The sequence below is a fragment of the Neolamprologus multifasciatus genome, chromosome 17 (genome assembly GCF_963576455.1).
Source record: "Neolamprologus multifasciatus chromosome 17, fNeoMul1.2, whole genome shotgun sequence".
Classification (NCBI taxonomy): domain Eukaryota; kingdom Metazoa; phylum Chordata; class Actinopteri; order Cichliformes; family Cichlidae; genus Neolamprologus; species Neolamprologus multifasciatus.
Window position 1 is genome coordinate 30539029 of NC_140455.1, and position 15920 is coordinate 30554948.

The following is a 15920-nucleotide window of genomic DNA, read 5'->3' on the forward strand; positions in this document are numbered from 1 at the left end:
CACTGAAAACCAAAATCTACATACTTGGTGTGAGTTTTGTGCTTTTGGAGATGGATATTTGCTTTAGTTTAATGGAAGTAAATGGCATTTAAAATGTCAAATTTATCCAAAATCCTTGTGGCTCGTGACAATGTGAGAGGATATGAACATTAACAGCGTCTTCCTCTGCTGAGTTGTAATGTTATCTAGCATTGTGATCCTTTTGGAGAAACACAAAGCTAGGAATGGGTAAGAACTCAAAGCATACAGAAAACTCGAATAGAGCTTGTTGTTCAGCTACTGAAGATAAAACAGAGAGAGAGGCCCACAAACAAGCAGCAACTAAAGATGGCTGCAGTAAAGTCCTAGCAGAGTATCTCAGGGGAGGAAACCACATCTGGTGATGTCCATGAGTTCTAGACTTCAGGCAGTCACTGCAAAAGTTCTGATATTTAAATTCATGCCACTTCATCCAATTACGGATGAAAAGATGGATGGATAGAGCAAAATGAAGTACACACATCAAGATTTTACATCAGGAAATAAAAATGTAATAAAATGATTTTATTTCAGAGAGAGAGCCAGACAGAGACAGTAACAACAGTTTATTTCTTTAATAAACTGTTGCTATACAGTTTATTTCTGAAATTAACAACATAATTAACAACACTATAACATCTTTAAAAAAAACAAAACAGGTGCACCTGCGCTGTAGCATAGTGTTGAGCTTGTTATGGTCCATGATGAGCAGGTCTTTTTCTTTGAGCTCGTGCTGGATGCGCTCGTTCAGATGCTGTTGGAAGATTTAACAAGGAACAGCATCATCATCTGCTGTGTGTATGCACGCGTGTGTGTTTGTGCCAGATATCAAACTTCCCTTGTGCCTTTAAAATAGCTTCCATTTTTAAACTGTAAGTAAATGAAGGATAAACAAAAATCCAAATAACTGATCTAACAGTCTTTGTTTTCTTTTTAATTTTAATTTTTAAGAATTTCTCATTTATTTTCGAGCTGGTTGCTGTTGATCCAGGATTTTCTTATGTACTAATTAACAAAGAGTCGATGAATCTTTTATTAATTTAAAAAAAATCTGTAATAATTTATAAAATGTTTTTTCCTCAATCCCAATATCCCCAATATTATTAATGTAGATGACAGATGCGCTCTTGCTCGCTGGTTTCTCGACTGTGATGCTAACATCCCAAAGTATCTAAAATACAAACCCACTGATTCTCACACAAGTCTAGTTGAACTGCTCTGTGTCTGCATAAATGATTATATTATGCACTAAAATGCACTAATGATGACACAAAATGTAAATAAATCTGTGTGCGTGCCTGTGGGTTTAAACCTCACCTCGACCCTGAGCAGTTCACGGTGCTTCTGGCCTCTCTCCTCTGCTTTGATTTGCATTAAACATCTCAGGTTATGGACCTCCTCTCTGAGGCGGTTTGAGTCACTGAGCAGCTCCTGAATGACCCAATACAGCTGCTTTCTCTCGCTTTCCTCTTCAGCCGCCAATAGCTGTTTGGGAACAATTTAGGAGCCGTTCACAGTTTAAAAACACCTTAAAAACATTAAAAACCGAATGATATTATGGATCCCCGGGGCGATCACTGGAATAAGTTTTCTCTTATTGTGTGTCATGAACAAAATATGTAAACAGAAATCTCATTTTGTCCCTCATTTCTTGAAATTAAGATACAAAGACATGGAAAACGACTTAGTGAGAACTTTAATAGTAAAAGTGCAAGACCCAGAAAGTGGAAAAAGCCTAAAACTAATATTATAACATATTATAATTAATATTATCACTCCCAGAGTAAATATGAAAATTTCTTTGTGAGTGTTCATACTGTAGCAACCACTTGTGAATAGCAGAAATTACTCGTGTAGTTTTTTTGTTTGTTTTTTCTGTATTTAAACACTATTTATTATTTATTGTTCTATTTTTTTCTTTTTCTAATATATCTCCAATTCTCCAAAAGTTGATTCTGTTCATCTGGACGTAGCGTTTTGTGGGAGAAACGTTTCAGTGGGCTGGTTTCAGTCATTATGCAAATGTACTGTTTATAAGATTTGGGGAAACCTGCAGTCAGCTGAGACTGAAGAAGTCACTTGGATGAGTGACGAAACGTTTCTCCCACAAAACGCATTGAGAATGCATCAAGATATCTCCAATTTTTGCTCACACTTATTCTTGCTATAACGTGAATTTCCCCAGTGTCGGATTAATAAAGTCTATGTGGTATTTAAAGCATATCTTTTGATAGGCTGGAGACGTATCCAGGGTATAGGGCTCTCGCCCTATCCAGCTCAAACTGCGACCCTGAATTCAATGAGCAGAAGAAAACGGATCGATGGTTGGCCCTTACATACCCACCTGATTTTCAAAGCTGACTTTGAGAGCATCAACCTCTTTCTGAAGTTCCATCCTTTGCTGAAAGCTGGCTTCTGTTTTGGGGACAGCATCTAACTGAAAATTCAGAAAATGAGAGTTTTCTTTCAGTATAAATTGGCAAGTATCCTTTGAATTGGGTTCAAATGCAATGTTCTTCAGACCACAGTGTAAAGAAAAAAAAACACCATGAGGATTGAGTCCTTCTACACCCAATATCTAATCCGGCCAGTGAATATTCAATCCCACAAAAAGGCTTACTAAAAAACAAACACAGCAGTGTTAGATTATTTGATCTTATAACAGCGTCTCGTTTTTAGTGGTTTGATCTCCGCAGCCGCATATTTTATAAAAGTTTGGAGGGAGAAGAAGACTACATCAGTAAGTTCAAGTACTTCAAAAAAGATAATGCAATACCATAATTAAGTTTCATCTGCATACATAAAGCAATAAATATTCATTATTAGCCCTCTTGCTGGGTAAAGTTTGAGCACAACAGTATGAAAATATTAAACCCATCAATCACATCGCGTTCGATTTAAATGTGATGAATTTCTGTGGTAAAACCACAGACTCCTCCAAACAGTTCAGTTTCATTACGTGCGGCTGTTCGTGTGAGCTATTCTTGATTAGCAAACTGAGTGAATCATAATGTTCAGAAGCGTTGTTTCCTTGTTTCCTCAATGTGCAAATTCCCAGATGTGTCATATTGATTTCCTTTCATGCCATTATGTCCTTTTGAGATGTGCTGATGCATTTCCAATCAGCCGCTTGTTCTTCTTCCTTCCACTTTCTCGTTAAAAAATGCGCACGTCAGAAAAATGACAGGAAGCTTGGTATAATATCAATCAACAATTTATGTGCTAATTACTGGCACTGGGACAATACAACACCTGTGTCAAAGCCTGGAAAATGTTCCAAATGTGCTGTTAACTCCAGTGAGAAGATGAAGAGAATCTATACAGTACTGTGAAGCTTTTAAGTTGCAATTACAGGTGTTACATGCACAAAGGAACCACAGCCATCACGCTGGCCACTTTAACTGCTTCACCATATGTCTTCATGTGAAAGCAACATTTCACAGATCACCTGAGCCTTTAACTTCTCGTAGATATTCTGCGTGTGTTCGAGCTGCTCCGTGGCTGCGGTCAATGCGTGCTCCATCCTATTCAGGGCTTGCATCTGCCTGAGGATAAAAAAAAAACAGGCCCCTTTTAAATATTTCATTATCATGACACCGACTCTCCAACACTAAAATCTATTGTTTCACATCTAGCTAATTATAAAGCACTGCATATGGTTTGTTGTCAAATATGATGGTTTTGAACTGTGTTTGAAATGCAGCTAAAGACTCACCTCTTGTTAAACAGCTGTTAGACTTTAAAACATTTGCACACTGATGCACATTGATGCTGAAAAACTGTAAAACTACACCTGCCACTGCTCAAAATGATGTATTTTTTATACTTAAAGGATCTTTACAGTGTATCATTAAATGATTTATAGCATGACTAGGTTTCCCTAGTCATGACTAACCGACAAACCATCTCAAGCTGCTTTATATTGTAAGTCAAAGACCCTTTAATAATACAGAGAAAAACCCCAACAATCAGATGACACCCTATGAGCAAGCACTTGGTAACAGTGGGAAGGAAAAACTCCCTTTCAACAGGAAGAAACCTCTGGCAGGGGCAGCCACTTGCCACAAATGCTTGGGGATTAGGGGAGGAAGACAGGACAAAAGACGTGCTCTGGAGGAGAACCAGAGGTTAATAATAACCTCGTGATTAAATGCAGAGAGGTGTATAAACACATAGTTAGTGACAAAAGGTGAGTGAAGAAGAAACACCTCCAGAAGAAGCTTCCAGCAGCCCAGGCCTATATAAGCTTTACCAAAAGGAAAGTTTCAAGCACAATCTTAAGTAGAGAGGGTGTCTGTCCCCTGAATCCGAACTAGGAGGTGGTTAATTAAAAGAGCAGGTTCTCTAATATTGTTGGATCTTTGCCTTAAAATATAAAGCACCTCCAGGTGACTGTTGTTGGGATTTTGCACTATATAAATGAAATTGAATACCTTACTTTTAAATACCTTAAGAACCTAAAGTAAGCCAGTAACCTAAGAGCTAAGTGCTCTATTGGGGTGATACAGAACTATGAGGTCTTTAAGATAAGATGGGGCCTGATTATTCAAGACCTTGTATGTTAGAACATATATGACATAGACACCAGCAGCGGCAGAGAAGACTGATTTAAACTACTAAAATAACACGTGAAGACGCTAACGCTAATGCTAAATGCAAACCTAACATTTCTGTGTTCAGAAAAAGGTCACCGTCAAGGTTCTCAGTATGTAAGGACTAATTTCCATGTGGAAAAGATTACTGGTGAGATATCACTCTGTACCTGTTTTTCTCCTTGAGCTGCAGAGACCGTCTCTCATACAGATGCTTTCTGTCACACATGATGTTCTGCAGTTTCATTTCCAAGATGCCTCTGGTAATGGGAAAACACAGTGACACGCACGACAAAAATCCTATCTGAACATGCATTATTTATCTAATGAAGAAACCCCATCGATGGGGGTTGGGGGTGGGGTGGGGGGTCCACAAGCCAGTGTGCTCCTAGTGCCGGTCCTACGATTGGTGAAATGTGTCAATTAAAGGGATATGAGTTGTTAGCACTACCAGAAAAGCACTATGTTCGATTCCCTAAGAATAGTCAAAGTCGCTCAGACTAAATTAAAAAAACAAAAAAAGTACCTGTTGCCCATAAATTCGTTCAGCTCCTCCTTCTTGATCTCCTGCTCTTTCAGCAGCTGCCTCTGAATCCTCTGACTGGCCTCTACTTGGACCCTCAGACCCTCCAGCTCTCGCATCACCTCCTCCTTCTTCATCCTGAGGGAATGGTTTTGCTCATCCACCGCTTTTACTTGCTGCTCAATTTCTGAAATCTCCATATTTAGTGTTTTCATCTTCTTCATTGCAGCTCTGGTATTTGTGTTTCAGGAATTGGAAGAAATGTAAAAAATAAAGAACGAACGCAAGTATGAGAACAGGATAAAAGTGTGCTCTAGTGCATATCTTATGAAATAACAGCATGCGCATGCATCTTTTACATACACCCCACAGTACCCCTCAGCTTTGTGAATTTGAAATTACAAGTCAGCGCTCAAACAGCTTATACAGACAGTTCCACCGCAATACTCGCAAGCCAAATATTAATTTAAAAGAAACATAAAAGGAACTGCAGTGACGCAGCGAGTGAATCATCCTGCAGCTGTACTTGAATTACAATAAAAAGACTGATGCCTGAAAATTTTGGAGAATTTGGGTAGTACAACAAAAAGTACCCCTCATTTCAGTTCTTTATTTGGTAGTACTGTAGATCAAAAGCCAGAGAATCTGCAGAAATGTAAACTGAAAAATGGTTTCCAGTAGGGAAAAAAAGAAAAGAAAAGGACTGATATCCAAACAGACATTTACACTGAGCATAAACAATTAAAAAGAGAAAATCTTTCCACTATGAGTCTTAAAGGTTCATCCAGATACTTTTATTTTGTTTGTGTACGAATTCCAGATGAAGGGGTGGAGGCAGGTTAGAGCAGTGGCTTTTCGAAAGTTGCTCCAGCTGTCTTTTCTTTTCTGTCTCTCTGAAGCACCCTAGCAGTCTCATTGACATTCCTGGAATTTCTAACTATATTCTCCTTGCTCTTCCCCAGCAAAGATTAGGAGGAGTTTACTAATATACTTACTCCTTCGTCGAGCGTTTCCTTTCAGTCTCCTTTAAAATCTGGTCAGGTATTCTGATGAGCTCGGCCTTCTCAGCCTTGTAATACATATGGAGACGTTCACATGTAAGAAGGCAGATTTGCTATTTTATTGATGGCACCCTATAAGCTATTCCCCCCTCATTCGCACAGACCTCTTTGAGCTCTACGAGAGTCTTCTTATCTTCCAGCTCATTCTGTTCTGTCAATATCTGCTTTTCGTGGGTTTCTATATCTTCCATCAGACTTCTGTGAAGTATAGACACAAGTACATTAACCTCTGGAACAATTTTCATTAAAGGCGTGATAATAAAGTGATAATATCTGCAGTTAGACACAAACTCACACAGAACACAGATAGTGGCTAATGCATGTTAAAACTTCATCATATAATACCTGATTTCTTGTTGTCTTTGTGCCACCTCTCTCCCCAGATCCTCATATTGATCCTGCATGACCTCTGTCTTGTCCTCCTGCTCCTAGAAGACCCATAGACTGTGTAAACCACAGACTGATAATACAGAATTATCAGGTACATTATAACGAATTGAAGCTCACACTTCGTATTTTTCAAACTGGTGGATGGGTGAAAGGATAAAAATGATTATTATACACAGTGAGCGTTTTTAAGTATTTCAAGTTAATGACCCAGACTGAAAATCAAGAAGCCAGAGTTTTTCCACATTTTTTAAATCTAAACTTTTCAGAACAAACCAATTGAAATTCAACATTTTTTTAAAACTGCTAGATTACTCTGACTTTACCTGTTAAATATAATTTATTTTAAATCTAATATACTGGTTCAACATCTGACTCAATCTAGTGTATATAAAAATAACAATACAGTAGGTTTCAGTGTATGTGGCATATACTGTATAGCTCCCTGGTCTAAATAGTGAAGCCAGTTGAGACGTGCCTTAAATTTGGATTCTTTAAATTGCTAAATTCTTCTAGTTGGTTCCAATGAGGTAGAGCAGGTCATCTGTAAATTGGAAGGTTGGCGGTTCAATCCCTGGCTCCAGGGAGCCAGGCAAGCCAGATACCCTTGGGCAAGATAGTAACCCCAAGTTGCTCTCTAATGCATCCATCAGAGTGTGAGTGTTAGACAGAAAGCACTTAAGAAAACAAATTACCTGAACAGCAAGCACGCCACCGGCAGTGGAACTGATTACTTCTTTGGCCCTGATGATCTTTGAGTTTAGAGTTTTATTATATTTTTTAATAACTTGTTTGGTTGGTTAAATACTACCCATGAGCCTCTTTGACTCATTAAAAACACTTTTTGAGTTCAGGCTAATTTGTAATGATCTGGTGTTGCACTCAGCAATTAAAACGGTAGCATATAAAGACATGCAAATGTTATTAGCACTGCCGCTGAATTTATTCAGGAAATTTTGCAAAGCTCAGACTCTTTTGACATTAGCAGCACCAGCAATAAAATGTAGAACGTTTGATGAAATTTATAAATGTAGTGCTCCTTGAGAGTAACCCTCGGGCTTGTTTGGCAACATCTGATAAAATGTTCTTCACTAAAAGTGTTGCTTGTTATTGTTTATCATTAAAATAAAATCCAAGGGTTGGAAATGCTACATTATGGTGAAATTTTTAATACGAATTTGGCCTATTAGGTCGATTTGTTATCAAGGATTAAATCTCATTCCACTTGTTGCCCTCCTTTTTGCTTCACTGGAATAAAAATGATTTAGCTTCATACTGCTTGAAATGACAGTTCCAGCTCTTCATATGGAGGGATTACTGCATAGAGGCTTAAAGTAAAACTCATATTTATCCTCTTTCAAGACCATTGTTGGAATAGTAATCCACACCTCTGAAACTAGAACTGGATGGTGCAATAATGAACTTACAGCAGGTTTCATCTGAATTTCATTCTCTTTCTCCAGATACTGCTTCTCTTCCCAGAGACTGCAGGCCGGTGAGGGGAGGTGAAAAGTGAAGATCACACGAGAATCGAGGAGAATGTGGAGAAGAAAACAAGATTATCGGGAATTTCAAGAGGAATAAATAATCGTTTTCAGTTCTCAATTCAACAAAAAGAGGAACACACTGACACAAACCTGCATTTATATTGATAAAACTTGACTAATGTGCAGTTTCCAAAAAAGCGAATGAAGCAGAATCAACATATTATTAAAGAGCATGCCATATAAGTTGCATTAGTAAATTCATATAAGACACTTTATCCTATACTGGCAAATACACCAACAGTGCTAAACACTTAGAGCATATGCTTCATCCTTTAGAAACAGATAAATTGTGTCCAGCAAAGTTTGACTGTGTATATAAAATATAATGTCTTTGCATATTTCATCTCCCCGTGGCAGATGTTTTTTTTTTGAGCAGTTGATTAAAGTTTTGTATGAAATAATTTCAAGTCATCTCTGTCATAATGAAAAACCTTACAAAAGCACATACTGTACAGCTCACAAAGTAAATTATATTAATCTTCCTGACAAGCTGATATATTGGATATTAAGTTATACACAAAAAAACTATAGAGAAAAATGCAGGAAGGCTGCAAAATGTGACCGGAAAAATGTGCTGAATTCCTGCGTATCTGTTTGGCTACAGATGAAGGACGCAGTGATTTTAAAAGGCATCTTTGCATGGTGAGCATCTGCTTGTCATATGCAGACTGATAGCCATGTGGACAAGTGAGGGGAAAGGGGAATAAGCAGGAGAAAAGGCAGGTATGGGGGGAGAGAATATCTTAGTCTGGAGGCGATGAAAAGAAGGGTGGCAGGAGAAACCGAGACGGTGGGAGTGCAACAGAGTTCACCAGCAAACGCTGTCACAAACAATATGCACAGTCAGAATGCAATAATGCCTATGACTGCATCCTGGGAGAATGCTCTGCAATTGGTTTTCATTTAATATTTCAATTACTGTCTGGACTACAACTTTCTGCCTGGGTGTCAGCACTAAAAATCACTGTATCCTACAGATCGTATCTTTGCCGCGGAGTGGTGAGTTTATGTGCAGTGAGTGGTTTTATATTGTGATCTGGAGTCACTGCAGTGCAGGAAAAATAAGTGTGGGGATTGAGTAAATGAGATCTTTTAGCAAAATCACAACAAGCTTTTCATCTTCTTCTGACCTTTGACTGCATTTTATTTGAGTTCTTTCTAAATACAATTAACAGTATTTGTGAGGGGTTCAGTGCCAAAAGCCGACCTGGGAGGTCTGACTACCAGTTATAAACAGTCTCCACCACACACAGTTATTTCTTTAAACTTAGAAACTCTTTAGATTTTTCAGAAAACTTTTTAATCAGTCAACTTTTATCCTTCAATGTAGGTTTAAGGTTTTCGTTATTTTTTTTAGTAAGCTAATTGTCATATACATTTCATATGCCCCTTTCTTGCTCTTTAATTATGCTGAATGTCTTTGCCTGGCATTTATTTTTAACATTGTTTTGGGAACCACCAGAGAGTGTTATCATGTTGCTTAGCAATGTTCCTCTAAACTCCCTTTGCTACTTGAAAAAAGTTGAGTTTGTGTACAGAGGAAGGGGAGATACTCGAGCGAGTCTGGTATTTTCCATTTCTATGGGTGTGTTTGACCTTTTGCACGAGCTGGACTGAGTGAGTGAGTGGTTGGGAGGAAAGCCTGCCACGAGAAGCCAGCAGGATGAGAGTAAAATTGGTTGCGATAAGGACAGAGACTTATGGGTGTGAAAGAAAAGGATAAGAGACGAGGAACAGAAAGTACCAGACTGGTGTAAAATAAAAAAAATGAAAAAACACTAACGGTGTACAGAGCTCAGATGAGTAAACATCTTACATCCGGATTGAACACAAATCCACTCGAGGCTGGTATTTGTATCAGTAATTGCGTACATCAAGTTTTCGCCATGCGGTATCACTGAGGAATGCAATAGAAATGATGTAAATGCAATAACGTTCAGTCCTAAAGCAATGTTTTTATTTCTATTAGTGTGGAAGTGCGCTGTTGGACAAGCGCTGCACAAACACAGCACCGATTTGATTTGGGTGTGTTTGTGTCTTCTACTCTTTCACCTTCTAAATTCAATAAAAAGATGCTGCCTCATGGAGCTCGCTTCAGTGTTTGGTCCCCAGTTACCTGACTGTGTGCTACTGCGGGTGTGTGTAGTGTGTATGTGAGCGCGCTTGTGTTTGTGTGTATCCTCCAGTCAGTTTGTGTGTCCACTTCTCTCTTCACCACTGCAGTTTCATTTCTGTGTTTTTCCTTTTACCCTCTTGCTTCCTACTAGTGTGTCACGATTTTGCGTAGGTGTGCATATGTAACTTTCTGTGTCTTTGTTTGATTCATTTGGCTTTTGATTCAATACCTGATTGAAAATTGAATGTGTAGCCTTGCTGATTGTAGTAACAGTAACACACAGACACACACTCACACACACACACACATATACACTCACCACTTTAGCTGGTGTTGTGCCTTATATTCTCTCTCCTCAGCTGCTTTTAGTTCATTGCATGCCTGAAGGAGCTGTTGCCTCAGTTCATTGACCTCACTTCCTGGCTCCTCAGAGGTGCTCTTCTCCTCTATCCTCTCCAACTCCACCTGAAACCTCTTCAGCTCAGCCCGACACCTCTTTGCCTCTTCTAAAAGGTGGATTTCAGAATCCTGGGCACTGTTGTATGGAAGAGTGATTTAAATGTGTGGTTTTATTTTGTCATTAAACAGTAAATATCAGTTCAGTTCAGTATCACATAATCTCCACAAGGACATGCCAAGTTTTCTGCTTTCAGTTAATATCAGTTAATGCTGTTTGTTTTAAGCTAGCAAAATCCATTTAAATCCTTCTAAACCTAGGTCCATAGTGCAGTGGTTTACATATTCACCTAATAAGCAAAATAGGCTCAGTTTGATCACAGGAGGAGACAAATCCCTTTCAGGTTTGCATCAAGAAGGGTATCTGCCAAATCACAAAACGCAACCTGCTGTGCCGACTCTTTGTGAATAAGTGAGCTTTAAATCCATATAAACCTAATGGGTCTGATCAGAAATTATTATACACAATCATTTGTAAAGAGAATCCAGTGGAAAAAAATAGCCGAACAGCCTCAGGCCTCAGTTAGCAGGCCTGTTAAAAGTTCATGACAGCACAATTAAAAGAAGACTGAACAAGCATGGCTTGTTTGGGAGACTTGCCAGGAGGACACCATAGGCAGCATTGCTTAAGCTTGTAGAGCTCAATCTGAACAACAATCATAAGAATATGAGAACAATGCCATTTGGACAGTTGAGAACAAAACGTACAGAGCCACATTTGGAGAAAAGCACAAACTCATACCAACTGTCAAGCATGGAGGTGGAGGGGTGAGGATTTGTGCTTTTTGTGCAGCTACAGTACATAATACTGGACACCTTGTAGTTATTGAGTGGACCATGAACTCTTCTGTAAAAAAAAAAAAAGTTTCTAGAGAAAAATACTTGGCCGTCTGACAGCCAAAGCTTGGCTTAAACTGCTTAAACTGGGCCTGGGCAACAGGTCAACAATCTCAAGCCCCAGTCAAAGTCCAGACTTCAACATGACTGAAATGCTGTGATGGGACCTTTAGAGAGCTATGCATAAATCAGTGCCTGAAGAAATTTTGTGAAGAACAGTGGGCCAAAATCCCTCCACAACGATGTAAGGGGCTGATAAAGTCATTGTGAAAATGACTGCTTCAAGTTATTACTGCTAAAGGTGGGTCTACAAGCTGTTGAATTCTGGGGCGTAATTAGTTTTGTCACTGATTTACTGTTAAGCTAATAAAGTTCAACATGCATAATCAGCTGTCCCAAGAAACTAAACTTAGAAATGTTTTAATAAGTGCTGTCAGCGTTAATCTCGTTAAAATGACGTTACGCGGCAAATTTCCGTTAGCGGGTTAACGCGGATCACCCCGTGCGTGGGGCTGCACGGCGCTAACGCGTTAACGAGCTAACTGCGCTAACGCGTTGACGTCGTGCAGCGTTGCTGCGTTGTGAGGTTATGGCGTTAACGTCATTTTAACGAGATTAATGCTGACAGCACTAGAATCAGAACTAGTGTTCAAATCAGGAGACAATAACAGTGGAAAAGAAATATGTCTTGAAGACTTTTTTCTCTCACTGACAAGTGTTTCAGCCTATACAGCAGTTGTAGTGTCTGTAACCTCTTCACACTTCCTCACCTGCATTCTACAATTCTCTATCAACGTAAACAAAGCTGCTCTTCTCTTCTGAAAGTACATCGAAGATTTTAAAGGGTAAACAAGTGAAGCGTAACTGGATCTGACAAAGTGCTGGTTTTGCCCAAGGAAATGTCACTGCAGTCAAAAAATGATTCCAAAGTAGAACACAAAAAAACTTGGTTTATCAAACATACCTCTTCAAGGTATCATGGAGGAGCTTGTAGGTAGATTTCAGCTTGGCAGCTTTGGTCTGGCTGATTCTGCCCATTGACAACAACTAAAGAACACAAAAAGAATATTAGTTTAACATCATCATGAAATTAAGAATGAAGAAAGATATTGGAGCTACAACAGCATTTAGGCTGTTCGGGCTCAAACCCTCCTGCTAGGGTTTGCCAGCTCAGCTGTCATTATCACAGAAAATCTAGTTGCACCCAGAGCTGCCTGTTCAAAAGGACAAATTAATAGAATATCATATACTACAGAAACCTCTTGTCCCCATTTCCCCCCCGATTCAATATCCAAAAAAGTAAAACTGCTAGGAAACAGAAAAACAAAACTGCTAACTGACACGTAAGCAGTTTTCTTTAATATATCTTGTGACAAATTAAGTCCAAGAAGTTGAAAGCTAAATCAATAGATTCCATCTTCAAACATCAGAATAGTCCGAAATGAAACGAAAAAGAAAAACACTGAGATCAACCACAACAAAGCACAACCTCCCGATATCCGTAAAAGGATTCATCCCGAGTTGGGGTGAATAAACCTTTATCGCCGCAGCAGATATCAAAAAGTCAGAACACTTTATCGAGATCAGTAAGAAAAATCAAACAAACATCAAACTATGGCCAATCTCAAAAGATCAAGAGCATTCACAGAAAATGGCCCATATATGATGATAACTACAAGCAATTGAAGACAATCAATCCTTGAATAATTAATAAAGGTTTGAGATAAAAAAAAAATACACAGCTGTGAAACTTTGGAAACCAGCAAAACAAAACACAGCGCAGACGAAGATATCAGGTCAAGAGCACTGCGAAAGGGAAATAATCTGCAAGAGTTGTGAAATTTTTCTCCTCGCAAAGGGAGTTGTATGTGTGTGTGTGTAACGGTGATAGAAACAGAGGACAGGTGTTGTTCCGGGCTTATCTTTAGAGCCAGGTTGGTGGAGAGGAGGGAGTAATGAGGGATAGCCTTGTCTGTATCAAAGAGCTGCAGAACTGAGGATATCTCAGGTCGGACTGTGTAGCAAGTAATCTAACGGCAATGAACACACACAAACGTTCTGATCATATATATACACGCACGTGGGCTGATATCTCACCTCGACTACAAACATTAGGGATAGGCGATTATGTTTTCAGATTCATCCTATTAAATTGTTTATCTGGCTATTGTCAAAATTGCTTGAAGTACCCAACCACGTTCCAAGGTCCGAAAGGACAAAGATATGAATGTTGTGAATGATTTAGATTAGGACTCTCTGGTTAATATGATTTATTACAATGTTGTTGTTTTTTTCTGTTTTTTCTGGTTTTTTGGAAGGGGGAGGGGTCAGTCCCAAGGTCATATCAGTGTAACTACAACTGTGGCAGGTGGATCATCCCAAAATACGTCTTGAACTACTCTTTAATAATGACTTAATTGCGAAATTGAAACTAATTTACTTAAAAAAAAAGGATCTGACGCTAAATTCTACACAACCATTTGTGTTGTCAGCAGCACAGATGACACCAGTGATGGAACAAACATCCTGGCTGTAAACTGGGCATTTATCTGAGAGAAGCAGCCTGAAGCGCTTCCAGGCAGACTCTCTGATTCTGGTGCCAAGACTTATCTTGAGCAGCGGAGGGTACTGGAGGCTTTTAGGGGGTGGGTGCATGAGGCTCACATGTGGCAAAGCATCTCTGAAGTGAGGTAGAGACAATTACTGGAAGATATTTACTCAGGCATGTGGACGCACATCCAGTGGCTGTCCATCTTTCCCCCAACCTCTGCACACATAAGCGAGCATGTGATCTGTGCTGCAGAACAGCAGTAAAATGTTCCAGGAATATGAGTGTGTAGTGCAGCAGGTATGTGGAGTGTGTAACAAAAAGACACTTTAATACTCTGCACCCTCAGGGAGAAAAATAATGACAATAGCTACGAGGCAAAGCCATGAATTCCACGGCATGATCTCTTGCTTTCTATTTCTACCGTCATCTCCTCATATCGACTGACTGAACTGGAGTGGAGCCTACGGCCAAGCTGGATCTCTTTGTCAGGAGATGTTTTGTTCAGGAACATTTTCCTTCCTGGAGTGCCAGGTTTTAAACTTATTCTGTAGAAACGTGACATCACTTCTGCAGAAATAAGACATGTAACGAGGCAAAAAATGCTCCAGAATGAGTAAGACAAAAACAACTGCACATTTTGTGGTTATGAATCACATAAGAAATTGAAACCATAGCTATGTCCCAGAAACAAACAATCAGTGCCAAGTTCATGAACCCACAAAAAGAAGCCTCCAAGCATCCAGCCTCATGTAGTCACTATGAGCCCTACAGAGTTCATGCTAATGGCTTTCATTGCTTAATAATTTCTATAAGATGCTCCAGGAGGGAGACTCATTCATGAGTAATGTTTGTGATGAAGTATGACTGCAATATTAATTATGACCATACAAAAACCACTGAAAATAACCACAGCGCCACTTTTTCATTACATACAAAAGCAAGTGTATTGTTCATTTGCTGATTAAGAAAGGCGTCATGATCTGTTTACATATTTAAATAAACAATATAGACCCATTCATAAATCCATTACTGGCGACTTCATAGCAGTTTTGAAACACAAAAACCATGTGAAAGCTCATGGATGTCTGCAGTTTGGTTAGATTCATTCAGCTCCATTCCTATACATTTATTGTAATAGAGTGACAGACCGCTGTTTTAAGGGATTCGGTTTTGGAGGTGAACTTCAAATTCGTTTTCTCTAGTGAAATCCTTATATAAAGAGTTTATAATATAGTGAGTGTTGTGTGTGTCTAGTAAAGTATAACCTAGTTATTGACATGGTCCAATTCTTCACTAGTGAGTGCAAGTGACAGCCCAATACAACTCAACACACCAAACCTCCACAGATAGCAGTTCACTCGCTTTCTTCAGCTGTCAGGAATATAAAACCTAACTCTTAAATCTAATTTCTGCTTTGACACTGCTGAATTATGCACTGGGCATGCAAGCTAATGGTGTTTCACACAAATGCAAGCTTTGTTAGCCCGATAGCTAGCTGTTGTCTGCTTCACCAGATAAATAATAATAAATAAAAACGAATAAACTATGATTGTGTCTAATAAAAAAGTTTGGTCTCCTCTGTAGATGATAATTTGGTAATGTCATAAATTAGTGCAACTGCTCTTGTGATTTGGTGCTATATAAATACAATTGAATTGTGTGCAGTCATCGTATCAAAGTTTCTAAAGTTTCGCCCTCACTAAGCGATCCAACGCTGTTACCATGGACCAACAAGTCCATGGTAACAGCGACCTGTTACCATGGACAGGGTTGCATTGACAATCCAACACAATGGGCAGCACATTGAACACATTTTATAAGTGGTCAGAAAC

General features: G+C 39.0%; 1 protein-coding gene across 2 annotated transcripts in view; it reads right to left on the minus strand.

Annotated features, from left to right (window-relative positions):
- Nucleotides 1-15920, minus strand: part of ccdc146 (coiled-coil domain containing 146) — a 53575-nt gene that overhangs the window by 22712 nt on the left and 14943 nt on the right. For both annotated transcript variants that reach the window (XM_085139013.1, XM_085139014.1), the window contains exons 3-14: nt 12502-12584; nt 10564-10779; nt 8009-8066; nt 6540-6622; nt 6299-6392; nt 6129-6202; nt 5137-5364; nt 4781-4870; nt 3467-3563; nt 2363-2455; nt 1336-1503; nt 684-772 (exon numbers count right to left, since the gene is read on the minus strand). In XM_085139013.1, coding sequence (XP_084995139.1) covers nt 684-772; nt 1336-1503; nt 2363-2455; nt 3467-3563; nt 4781-4870; nt 5137-5364; nt 6129-6202; nt 6299-6392; nt 6540-6622; nt 8009-8066; nt 10564-10779; nt 12502-12584 — 1373 coding nt within the window. The remainder of the gene's footprint in view (nt 1-683; nt 773-1335; nt 1504-2362; nt 2456-3466; nt 3564-4780; nt 4871-5136; nt 5365-6128; nt 6203-6298; nt 6393-6539; nt 6623-8008; nt 8067-10563; nt 10780-12501; nt 12585-15920) is intronic.